This window comes from Sinocyclocheilus anshuiensis, unplaced genomic scaffold (assembly GCF_001515605.1).
Source record: "Sinocyclocheilus anshuiensis isolate Anshui unplaced genomic scaffold, SAMN03320099.WGS_v1.1 scaffold2166, whole genome shotgun sequence".
NCBI classification, from domain to species: Eukaryota; Metazoa; Chordata; class Actinopteri; order Cypriniformes; family Cyprinidae; genus Sinocyclocheilus; species Sinocyclocheilus anshuiensis.
This window is the reverse complement of record NW_015557079.1, coordinates 1,095,488-1,107,320: the sequence shown is the minus strand read 5'-3', so window position 1 is coordinate 1,107,320 and position 11,833 is coordinate 1,095,488. Positions and strand designations below refer to the sequence as shown.

Below are 11,833 nucleotides of genomic sequence, written 5' to 3'. Positions count from 1 at the left end.
TGAACTGTTCTGGAACAGTGTTGTAAATACAACTTAACCACTGATTTCTAGTCGTGTCCTCTTTTGGAAGGGCAAACAAAGTAGTTTCGCTTTCACAACGAAAAAAAAGCGTTACACACCGCGGCCTTGAGTGAGCGGAGGCCGGAGGCCTAGAGTGAGCCGCGGCCTAGAGTATGCGGAGGCCGGCTTGAGTGAGCAGAAGCGGGCGGGCTTGAGAATAGCGCGGCCGGCGGATTCGACGAAGGAGCGTCCGGCCGGGCAACTTTACAGATCTTCTTTATGCACCAAGAGCTTGTAACACTCCAAAGAGAAAGGAAAAATTGAAATCGCATCATATGACCCCTTTAAGCTCACCCTAAATGGCATAACTCATAACTTTTGTGTTTCTGATATAGATAAGATTCCAGTGTCTGGTTTTAATCAGGAGAAGGTAAAGGTGGTCTACTATAGATCACTGTATCCCTTTGAGGCCCGCAGTCATGATGAAATCACCATCCATCCTGGAGATATAGTGATGGTAAGCAGTTTTTAACATTCTTGAGCAGCAAATCGGCATGTTAAAATGATTTCTGAAGGATCACGTGACACTGAAGACTGGAGTAATGATGCTGAAATTTAGCTTTGCCATGACAGGAATAAATTACATAAAAAAATATTAAAATAGAAAACAGTTCATGTAAAATGTGATAATAATTCTTGACAACATTGCTGTTTTTACTGTAGTTTAATTAAATAAATGCTGTCTTGGTGTGTGTAAATTACTTCTTTTAAAAAAACAATTAAAAAATCTTACCAATCTACACTTTTGAATGTATCCACAATTATTTAATTTTATGTTTTTTTATATTATTATTATTATTATTATTGCATTTTGCATATAATTACTCTGTTGTTTACTGTTATACTAAGGAATAGTTTCAGCCCTACAGTGTGTGCTTTTATTTTATGATTAGGCTGCCATTAAAGTTTTAAAGTAGGTTAATTGTATGATGTGCTGATTAATTAATCTAATAAATCGCAAATGAATCACACATCACTTTTGGTTGAGAAATTACCCCCAAAGATAAAGTCAGTATTGTGTTAAATGAGAAAAGCATTATTAGACATTACAAAAGTAGCTTTAGAAAGAAATACATTGCATGTAATAATGTAAGATGACGTCTCGGTCTGTGCCAGGGTGGGTGTATTAAATGCTTTAATAATTTTAACATGTTATTTGTTTGAAAATTAACTGCACCAAGTTAACGCGTTAAATCAACAGCCATAGTTCTGATGTGTGCTTGCCAGAGAGTGTGCGATTGTCTTTGCTTTGTGTGAGAGAGTATAGCCTATATGTGTGCTGCTAGTTTGTACATTTACTGACCTCTGACCCTGCCTGTATGCTCCCTTTGCTGTCTCTGCCTGAAGGTGAAGGGAGAGTGGGTAAGTCGAGGATTCTGCTCCTTGTGCACTTTTATTCATTTCTAGTTTGTCTTTGATGTTCTCTGTTTTGGTCAACTGTCACTGAGCTGAAACAGACCTTGTACAGAGATCATAATATGTGACTACATGTCTGTGTCTGTTGTTGAGTCTTTTGCAAGATTTCAGAGGCTTTGCTGCGTTTGCCATTAGATCACTCAGAGATAATGCCTCTGGGATGCCATGACCATTTAATCCATTTCCTGTATTAAATCAATTAAATGAGTCCTTTGTTTCATCACATACAGTCACAGTGCTCTGTATATTCCAGTTCATGTTTTTCTGATGTTTATTAAGATGCTGTGGTTCCCTGTGATTCTTTATCACCCAGTTATTTGTGATTTATTGTTTTGTCACATCCTGTTTTTATGTCTCTCATTTGCTTTCTCTTGTGTTTCTGTTCTGTCAGGTGGATGAGTCTCAGACAGGTGAGCCTGGATGGTTAGGAGGAGAGATTAAAGGGAAGACTGGCTGGTTCCCTGCCAATTATGCAGAGAAGATTCCAGAATCTGAAGTTCCTCTTAGTTTGAGAGCTAGCACTGCTTCTAGTTCTGCCCCTAAATTGGGTTCCCATATGTCATCTGCTTCAACAACCACAGCCGCACCCTTGCAGTCAGTCTCCACAGAGTCTGCATCGATAGCCCCGCCCTCCTCAGCCCCTGCCCCTCCAGGCCCTGCCTCCTCCTCTTCCTCAACATCTAGTAACTGGGCAGATTTCAGCACTACGTAAGTAATTTGTCCAGTTAAAAAAATGTTACTAGTAAAGACATTTGCAGATTTTTTTTTTTTCAGTTCAGGTGTATCTGCATTCATTTTGATTCTGTGCTCTTGTGACTTTAATTCAGATGGCCAACTAATTCTGTTGTGGAGAAGCAGGACAATGATGGATGGGATGCATGGCCGACCCAGCCCACTCAGCCGTCCCTGTCAGTGCCCAGTGGAGGGCAGATCAGGCAGCGCTCTGCTTTCACCCCAGCCACGCTTTCCGGCTCCTCACCCTCACCTGTGCTCGGCCAGGTACGTATACTCTCTAAAAAACTGTCCCATCCACATGGTTTATTGTGATGTTTTATCAGCTGTTTGGTCTCTCATTCTGACGGCACCCATTCACTGGATCCATTGGTGAGCAATTGATGTAATGCTAAATTTCTCAAAATATGTTCAGATGAAGAAACAAACTCATCTACATCTTGAATGGCCTGAGGGTAAAATTAAGCAAATTTTCTAGCAAATGAACTATTGCTTTAAAGTTTATAAGGCCTATTTCTTTCAGGCTGTTACTTTGTTGCTGCATATGAAAAGCATCATAGCATTGTTCATCATTTCATTAAATGGTCGTTATTTTTAGGTGCTAAGATCTTGTGAGTGCGTTGCTGCTGATCTTTTTTTAGTTTCATTTTTGAAAACTTTTGCTGTCTGTCTTGTTTCCAGGGTGAAAAGGTGGAGGGTCTGCAGGCACAGGCTTTGTATCCATGGAGAGCCAAGAAAGACAATCACCTAAACTTTAACAAGAATGATGTGATCACCGTCCTGGAGCAGCAGGATATGTGGTGGTTTGGGGAGGTGCAAGGGCAGAGAGGATGGTTCCCCAAATCTTACGTCAAACTCATCTCTGGGCCCGTCCGGAAATCTATGAGGTGTGTATCTTGGCGATATATCGTTACCATATTGGTTCTTGGCTAATATTGGTGATTTTTATTAGATGTTAGCATATTGAAATGTTCATTTTTGTTTTTGTCAATGCATCTGTGCAAAATAGCACGCATTTATAACATTATATTTGTAATATGTTGTAATTAATATGTTTATCACTTTTCGAGCATAACATAATAATAAACGCAACAGTTGTGACCCCATTATGAAGTACCAGTTTTATTACAAAAAGTGATATTTAACACACAGTTAGGCGTTTCATCCAGACTGTGATTTTGAGTTTTGAGTGCCATTGGTCTGTTTCAGTATTGAATCCGGCTCTTCAGATAGCCCTCCCAATGTTAAGAGACCCAGCCCATCTCCAAATAAACCCACAGATCTCAGAGAAGGTCAGATTATCAGCGACAGCTCGATGGATCGTGCATTTCTCCCTCTTTCCTTAATCATTTTGTATCTGAAAGTCTTTGTATGATTTTGTATAATCACAGAGTATGTGGCCATGTATACATATGAAAGCAGTGAGCAGGGTGACTTGACCTTCCAGCAAGGTGATGTCATCACAGTCACAAAGAAAGAAGGAGACTGGTGGACTGGGACTGTGGGCGGGAAGACTGGAGTCTTCCCCTCAAATTATGTCAAGCCTAAAGAATCCGAGGTACTTTTGATATAATTTACATGAAAAAAATTGTTATTGTAGTCAAATAAGGAACCTTTTCAACCAGAAGAAAATCATAACAATAGCATTTTTTACACTTTTTTCTAGGGTTTGGGATCTGCTGGAAAAACAGGAAGTTTAGGGAAGAAACCAGGTGGGTGCTGATGTCCTCATGCTATAACTCTCTCATAAATCTTGTACCATGTAACTTTTATGTTGGCTTAGTTAATGTTTGAGTTTTAGGTGGGAAAAAACTGCTTTAAGCAGCAGTTTTGTGGCCTTCATAATTACACCATAACAGTATTTTACTGGTCAATGGTTCTATACTCTATTTTTTTCTCCTTTTACCTGTGTTTTTCTTCTGTGTTCAGAGATTGCCCAAGTGATCGCTCCGTATGCGGCCACCGGGGCAGAGCAGCTCACTTTAGCACCAGGCCAGCTCATTCTTATTCGAAAGAAAAACCCAGGAGGATGGTGGGAAGGAGAACTTCAGGTCTGAATAACACAGATGCTATTAAATACACCCACACTTTCTACCAAAATAACACAAACTTTAAACATTTAATAGAATCTTTAGTTATAGAAGCAAAATATATTTGGTGCTCTGTAATGTTACATCTGCTTATTTGTGCTCAGATTTACTTAATTTAATTTATGACATCAGTGCTTGTGGAATGATATGATATGGTGATGCCAGTGAGATGTTGTTCCTCATAAATTAGATTTCTACATTTTTACATCAGATTCGTTTTAATGGCCCACTGCTGTTGCTTTCTTCAGGCAAGAGGAAAGAAGCGTCAGATTGGCTGGTTTCCAGCTAATTATGTAAAATTATTGAGCCCCAGCACCAGTAAGACCACACCCACAGAGCCCAACCCACCCAAGCTGCCAACACCCAATGCAGGTACATGTAACTTATTGTGCGAGAAACTGGTTTCTCTTGGCACAGATGAAATGTTGACTTTTGTACTTTGCTCTTTTTATAATTAACATGTTTAAGCATTTAAGTATGTCAAGTTTGAGCATGTTGCCTCTTGTCATTTAGTACAGGCTAGGTTACTTGTATAGTGCTGCCTACACACCATCATCAGCTCTGTTTTTCATAGTATTTGCATGTCCTCATGCTTGATAAATAAAGGCGATCTACCAAATAGCTAAGCAAATACTCCAGTAATCAGGAATAAATGTATTATATTATATTATTCAAGAATAAATATAAAAATAGAGATTCTGAAATTAATTTGTCAGTAGTTGGAAAATATGTGAAGATGAACTACAGTTGGACAAAAACACATTTTACATGTGCGTTTGTGTTTCCCCTCCATAGTGTGCCAGGTGATTGGCATGTATGATTACACTGCTCAAAACGATGATGAGCTGCCTTTCGGGAAGGGCCAAATCATCAATGTTTTGAGCAGAGAGGATCCTGATTGGTGGAAGGGAGAGCTGAATGGTTCCATTGGCCTTTTCCCATCAAACTACGTTAAGCTGACCACCGACACAGACCCCAGCCAACAATGTGAGTCCAGAATGTTTTCCTGTATCTTATACATGCACTCACACTGATCCTCTCTCTATCCTGCTCGAAGAACTTAGAGATAACAAATCAATTCTGAAATCCTTTGAGAGACAATTGGCTTGAAGCGTCACCAATAACATCCAGTTAAATGGACTGTGCCAACACAGTAATTTCTTTCAAATCTTTGAGGACCTTCTCAAAATTAGTTTGTCCTCACGATGTGGTGAGTTATAGAGTGTCCATTGTCCACACCGAAGCCCCTCCTCTTCCTGTTTCCAGTCAACCTCTCACCTCATGTTGTAGAGCATTAATTAGACTCTCATCTCTCTTTCTCTCTCTGCCTGCATGCCGGTGTCCTTGTCATTGTGGTGTCCTGTGAAAAGTGTCTTGCAGAGTTCATTTAGTTCTCCTAGCTCGTAAAGATTTTGCACATTGTGGTTTTTCTTTTCTTTTCTTTTGGATTTAGAATTTTTTTTTTTTTTTTTTTTTTTGGCTTATGTGCTGTGTTTTCCTCTTTCTAGGACTCTTATGTTGCCCATATCCCACTCAGCCTTGAAAGTCCTCAAAGCGACCCACTATCCCTTAAACCGTGCCCAGCGGGATGATGGGAGATGGAACATTGATCATGTGACTGCCCCCCCCCCCAGCTGGCTTTGTGGCCAGAAGAGACGAATACGACGATAACGAGCAGTCGTTAACCTCAATATTCAGAACCTGCACATTGGGGTTTTTTTTTTTTTTTTTTTTTGATTTAGAATTTTTTTTTTTTTTTTTTTTTGGCTTATGTGCTGTGTTTTCCTCTTTCTAGGACTCTTATGTTGCCCATATCCCACTCAGCCTTGAAAGTCCTCAAAGCGACCCACTATCCCTTAAACCGTGCCCAGCGGGATGATGGGAGATGGAACATTGATCATTTGCCCGCCCCCCCCCCCAGCTGGCTTTGTGGCCAGAAGAGACGAATACGACGATAACGAGCAGTCGTTAACCTCAATATTCAGAACCGTAGACTCTCGGGCAAAATTGCCAGCCAGCATCCTCCGCATTAAAGCAATTAAATAAACAAGAATGCCTAATATTTGAAGGATCTCTTTCCTTTTTCCTTTGACAAATTCATGAAATTAATCATTCACACTGAATTTGTACATTGAATTGAAACACTAATCAAAAGAAAAGGTGCTGGATAGTGGGTCCTTTTGTGGCTTTCTGTGATCTCATCCCAAAGCCTGTAGGAAAAAAAGCTGTTATGAAGCAACCAATCAAAATGTGATTCCATTCAGTGTTAAGTTCCACCGCTTCATCCGACTAATGCACGCTTTTGCTCCTCCAAGTCCCGCCCCCGGGTTTCTCATTGGACCATAGCACCACAGAATGACCCACTATTCATGAGTCATGACGTAACGGGGTGCAGCATCAAACGTGTCATAACTGACGTGCTTTCTAGTGTCATTGCAAACTCATCAAGGCTCTAATATGTGGAATTGAGACATAGCGACGTGTACAGCATATCCGACCAATTGAAATATCAAGATGTCATACCTTTTTGGATGCCAAAGTGTGTCTAAAACAAGTCAAGTGATCTCGAGAACGAGTATACACCATGTCAAAGGTCCCCAAATGGTCGGATATGTGGACTTCATGTAGAATACTATTGTGTGTCATTCAGAACAACCCCTCCCCTTCACCCCTTCCAGTACATACAGGTGCTGTCAGTCAATTTGACGGACAGGAAGGGCGTCTCAGTTCATCCGGTCCGGTCACATGTCTCTCTGTGTCATTGTTTGTTACATGTTCATACCAAAACAGTGGATGAATTGATTTGTGTTTGTGTGCTTGCAAGTCTCTTGTTTGGTTTTTGTTTTTTTATTTGATTTTGATTGTTTGTTTCATTGTGTTTGTGTGATGGGGTTGAGAATTGGTGTTGCAAACCAAAAAACAACTGCACAGCTGCCACTTAAGGATAATGGTACAGTGATAGACAAAGTGCGTACATGTATAAAATGTTGCTGGAAGTGACGTACTCTTGAAGGGTTTCCTTACATGGTTGGATTTTCAGAGGGTTCATTTCTTGTATAATTGTATTTCCCTTATAGATGGATGAATGCTTTTGTTTTGTATTCTAAGTCGTTTGCTGTCATCATTTTGTCATGTTGATTGAATTTGCAATTATTTTTGAAATGTTGATTTTTGAGAACACTAGATTTCGAGGTGTTCTTGATATAACAGCTCACTATTTTTATAATGATCAAAAGTTGTTATGCATAGTGTTAAAAAAAAAATCCACTGCAGTATGTACACCGTCCTTTACTGGAAAACAACAATATGAAAGTACAAGTAGTGAATAGGATCATTTAGAAAGTCCACATTTTATGAAATTGCATTGTCATGCTTTGAATGAAACCCTAAACAGCATTAAGGAAAACATTAATGTACTGAATATAAGCTTAATACCCTTTTAATCACAAATGCTTATGAATAAATAGACGTTTATAAGTGAAACATGAAAGACTGGAATTTTCTTTTAAATATAAGAACAAGAGACTGAGTTTTAGGGCCTTTAGATCATCCAGTGTTTTTTTTCTGCTTGTTAGAAAGCAAACAAAGCATGGCATTAATTTGTACTACAATATTGTACTGGCAATACACAAACTTTTTTTTTTTTTTTTTTTTTTTAAATCTGCCTCATATCAGTGTTGTAATTTTAATGCTGAGAAACAAGACATGAAATGATGTCTGTGGTTCTTTATTAGTTCCACAGTGTAAAAGTATTTGAGGTTGCTGCTTTATTATTGGCTGGATGGACTGTCCATCATGTCCGTGATCAGTCTCTTGCAAAGTTTTTGGTTTTGTTTTTATTTTAAGTGAACATACCCATCCTCAGAATCCAGAAGCACAACTGCTTCCTTCCCATTCAGTACTCTGTAATAAAATGCATTTGTTCTGAATATCTCACCAAAATGTCCAAAACATTAACCGTTGTACTTGACTATTAAAGCATTTTATCAAAATAAAATGAATGTACAGTTAAAAACTCAACAATATACAACGATTCCTAGCTTTAAACAACGTGTCATACCACCTTTATAAAAAATGTGTAACCATTAAAGAACTTCATGGCAACTGCAGACTGGCTTTATTTATTTATTTATTTTCAATCTGCTACCAGATGAAGCAATTGTGTCAATATCACATGCGTAATGTTTTTGAATGCACAATAATAATTCATTCATGACACGTATAGCATAAAATCAGCATTGCTTGAGTAATATGCCTGCATGCATATTCTATAGAAGTAAATGAACATTTAGTTACACAGCTGTCTGGAATAATTGATTCTGATTGGGCAATCGCAGCATTCTGCGGTCAAATATTTTTGTATAGTTGAGCGTGTTCCTACAATAACTGCTAGTTATGCCTCGTATCACCCCGTCATCTCTTTCTTCTCACATAATGAAGTAAGTTCAACTCAAATCAATGTTGCATGTCCAGTTATTTATTTGATAAGTGTAATACGCTTCATATCAGGCCCTTTGTTTTGCAGTGATCATACATTAATGCTTACTTAATGCACAGAGAAAAAACATTCAGCTTTAATTTCCAGTATTATTCTTACCAGAGTAATACAAGTTTGTTGCAAGTGCTTGATTTTTGTCTGCTTAAATTACAACTGAATTAATGTACTAATTATTTATTAATCTTTTTGTAATGTATTCATCTAAGCATGGGATGTGACTGCATGACGTCTGTGCGTTTCCCAGGGTGTGCCGACCTCCACCTGCTCGACATGCTGACCCCAGTGGAACGGAAGAGGCAGGGTTACACACATGAGCTTATTGTTACAGAGGAGAACTATGTCAATGACCTGCAGCTAGTCACTGAGGTAAAACTCATAAGAAATGAAGGTTTAATCAGGCCTATAGAGTGGCCAAGATCAATAGTAGTCAGGTCTGTTGTTTGATGTTTAAAAAAAGTCAAGAAACTGCTGTTAATAAGTATGTAATTGTATTTTCAAAAGTTCTAACCAATATTTATGGTTTGCTTTCAGACGTTCCAGAAGCCTCTGCTGGAGTCGGATTTGTTGACTGAGAAGGAGGTGGCCATGATCTTTGTCAACTGGAAAGAGCTGATCATGTGCAACATTAAACTGCTCAAGTATGCCACCTACTGATTAACACACAGGAAATCCTGACTCCATCATCAGTTTAAGCTCCAATTGTGTTTATTCTATGATAGAAACTGGTCTAAAGCTCTATAAAGTAATGCAGCATGTCAGGTCATTTAATTAAATGTTCACACTTCGCAGCTTTATGAAACATATGTTAAGACAACTATAAGAATAGATCAGATGTAATTCCATATAATGAGCATTACGTGGCTTACCCAGAATGCCTCTCTGACTGTCTCCAGGGCATTGCGGGTGAGGAAGAAGATGTCAGGTGAGCGCATGCCAGTGAAGATGATTGGTGACATCCTGACGGCTCAGCTTCCTCACATGCAGCCGTACATACGCTTCTGCAGCTGCCAGCTCAACGGCGCCACCCTCATTCAGCAGAAAACAGACGAGGTGCCCGAATTCAAAGAGTTTGTTAAGGTGAGACTATGGCTTAATGCTTCATTTAAGTTTTTTATTAAAATGTCCAGTTTCTATTTTTGTTGTGGTATTGTTTGCTGATTTTAATTGTAACAAGTCATTTTTAAATTGTTTTAACAACATTTTTATATTTTTTTTGAAGAAAAACCACAATGTTTATTGATTGTTAATTCATAATTGAGTCTGCGTATTTTATCTCTGTGAGGCACAATCTGTATTGTATAATCTACATTGTATAAAGGGCTATAGAAATTGACTTGAAATGACTTGCGTAGTTGATATTTTATGTATGTTTGCATGTTTTACAGCGGTTGGCGATGGACCCTCGCTGTAAGGGAATGCCCCTGTCCAGCTTCCTCCTCAAACCCATGCAGAGAGTCACCCGATACCCCCTCATCATCAAAAACGTACGTTGATAATCAACTATTTCCCAACTACTGTATGAAGAACCAGTGACACACTGAAAACGAAACTTTATGTGCTAAAAATCAAATAAAGAAGCAATGTATTCATCACCATCTGTACTCTTCTACTTTGACATCACTTCCCTTTGGCTTTTTGTATCTGGACCCATGGTCTCGTGTTTCTTCTCCTTCCATGCACAGATTTTAGAGAACACTCCAGAAAGCCACCCGGACCACAGTCACCTGCGGCTGGCTCTGGAGAAGGCTGAAGAGCTGTGCTCGCAAGTCAACGAAGGCGTGCGAGAGAAAGAAAACTCAGACCGGCTGGAGTGGATCCAGGCACATGTGCAGTGTGAGGGGCTGTCAGAGGTACCATAACACAAAGTGAAAGTGAAAGTGAAAGTGACGTGACATGTGGCCACAATATCACATGCGTAATGTTTTTGAATGCACAATAATAATTCATTCATGACACGTATAGCATAAAATCAGCATTGCTTGAGTAATATGCCTGCATGCATATTCTATAGAAGTAAATGAACATTTAGTTACACAGCTGTCTGGAATAATTGATTCTGATTGGGCAATCGCAGCATTCTGCGGTCAAATATTTTTGTATAGTTGAGCGTGTTCCTACAATAACTGCTAGTTATGCCTCGTATCACCCCGTCATCTCTTTCTTCTCACATAATGAAGTAAGTTCAACTCAAATCAATGTTGCATGTCCAGTTATTTATTTGATAAGTGTAATACGCTTCATATCAGGCCCTTTGTTTTGCAGTGATCATACATTAATGCTTACTTAATGCACAGAGAAAAAACATTCAGCTTTAATTTCCAGTATTATTCTTACCAGAGTAATACAAGTTTGTTGCAAGTGCTTGATTTTTGTCTGCTTAAATTACAACTGAATTAATGTACTAATTATTTATTAATCTTTTTGTAATGTATTCATCTAAGCATGGGATGTGACTGCATGACGTCTGTGCGTTTCCCAGGGTGTGCCGACCTCCACCTGCTCGACATGCTGACCCCAGTGGAACGGAAGAGGCAGGGTTACATACATGAACTTATTGTTACAGAGGAGAACTATGTAAATGACCTGCAGCTAGTTACTGAGGTAAAACTCATAAGAAATGATGGTTTAATCAGGCCTATAGAGTGGCCAAGATCAATAGTAGTCAGGACTGTTGCTTGATGTTTAAAAAAAAGTCAAGAAACTGCTGAAGTGATGCCAGTAATGCCATTAATATAATCCATATTTTGTTAGTAATTCGTATGTAATTGTTATTCATATATACAGTATATATATAGTATAATTTTAGGGTGAAATAAAACACATTCGACATTGTTTCATGTATCTATAATTTCCTTTATTTTGGGAGGGGAGTAAAGTATTGTATTTCTTGACATTTACCCAATGAGTATTAGCTGTAATAGCAAATATTATATATATATATATATATATATATATATATATATATATATACAGTATACTGTATATATATATATATATATATATATATATATATATATAATATTTTCTATTACAGCTA

General features: G+C 38.5%; 1 protein-coding gene across 6 annotated transcripts in view; it reads left to right on the top strand.

Moving 5' to 3' along the window:
• Positions 1-11,833, top strand: part of LOC107676854 (intersectin-1-like) — a 64,857-nt gene that overhangs the window by 51,533 nt on the left and 1,491 nt on the right. For 4 of the 6 annotated variants that reach the window (XM_016471542.1, XM_016471547.1, XM_016471544.1 and 1 more), the window contains 16 exons: positions 396-517; positions 1,408-1,422; positions 1,868-2,184; positions 2,304-2,475; positions 2,890-3,095; positions 3,418-3,500; positions 3,600-3,766; positions 3,875-3,920; positions 4,138-4,259; positions 4,547-4,670; positions 5,094-5,285; positions 9,041-9,162; positions 9,328-9,434; positions 9,690-9,873; positions 10,182-10,280; positions 10,479-10,646. In XM_016471542.1, the coding sequence (XP_016327028.1) occupies positions 396-517; positions 1,408-1,422; positions 1,868-2,184; positions 2,304-2,475; positions 2,890-3,095; positions 3,418-3,500; positions 3,600-3,766; positions 3,875-3,920; positions 4,138-4,259; positions 4,547-4,670; positions 5,094-5,285; positions 9,041-9,162; positions 9,328-9,434; positions 9,690-9,873; positions 10,182-10,280; positions 10,479-10,646 (2,246 nt within the window). Of the gene's footprint in view, positions 1-395; positions 518-1,407; positions 1,423-1,867; positions 2,185-2,303; positions 2,476-2,889; positions 3,096-3,417; positions 3,501-3,599; positions 3,767-3,874; positions 3,921-4,137; positions 4,260-4,546; positions 4,671-5,093; positions 5,286-5,806; positions 5,947-9,040; positions 9,163-9,327; positions 9,435-9,689; positions 9,874-10,181; positions 10,281-10,478; positions 10,647-11,833 lie in introns of those variants that run through there. The other 2 variants (XM_016471545.1, XM_016471548.1) reach the window with 2 other exon arrangements.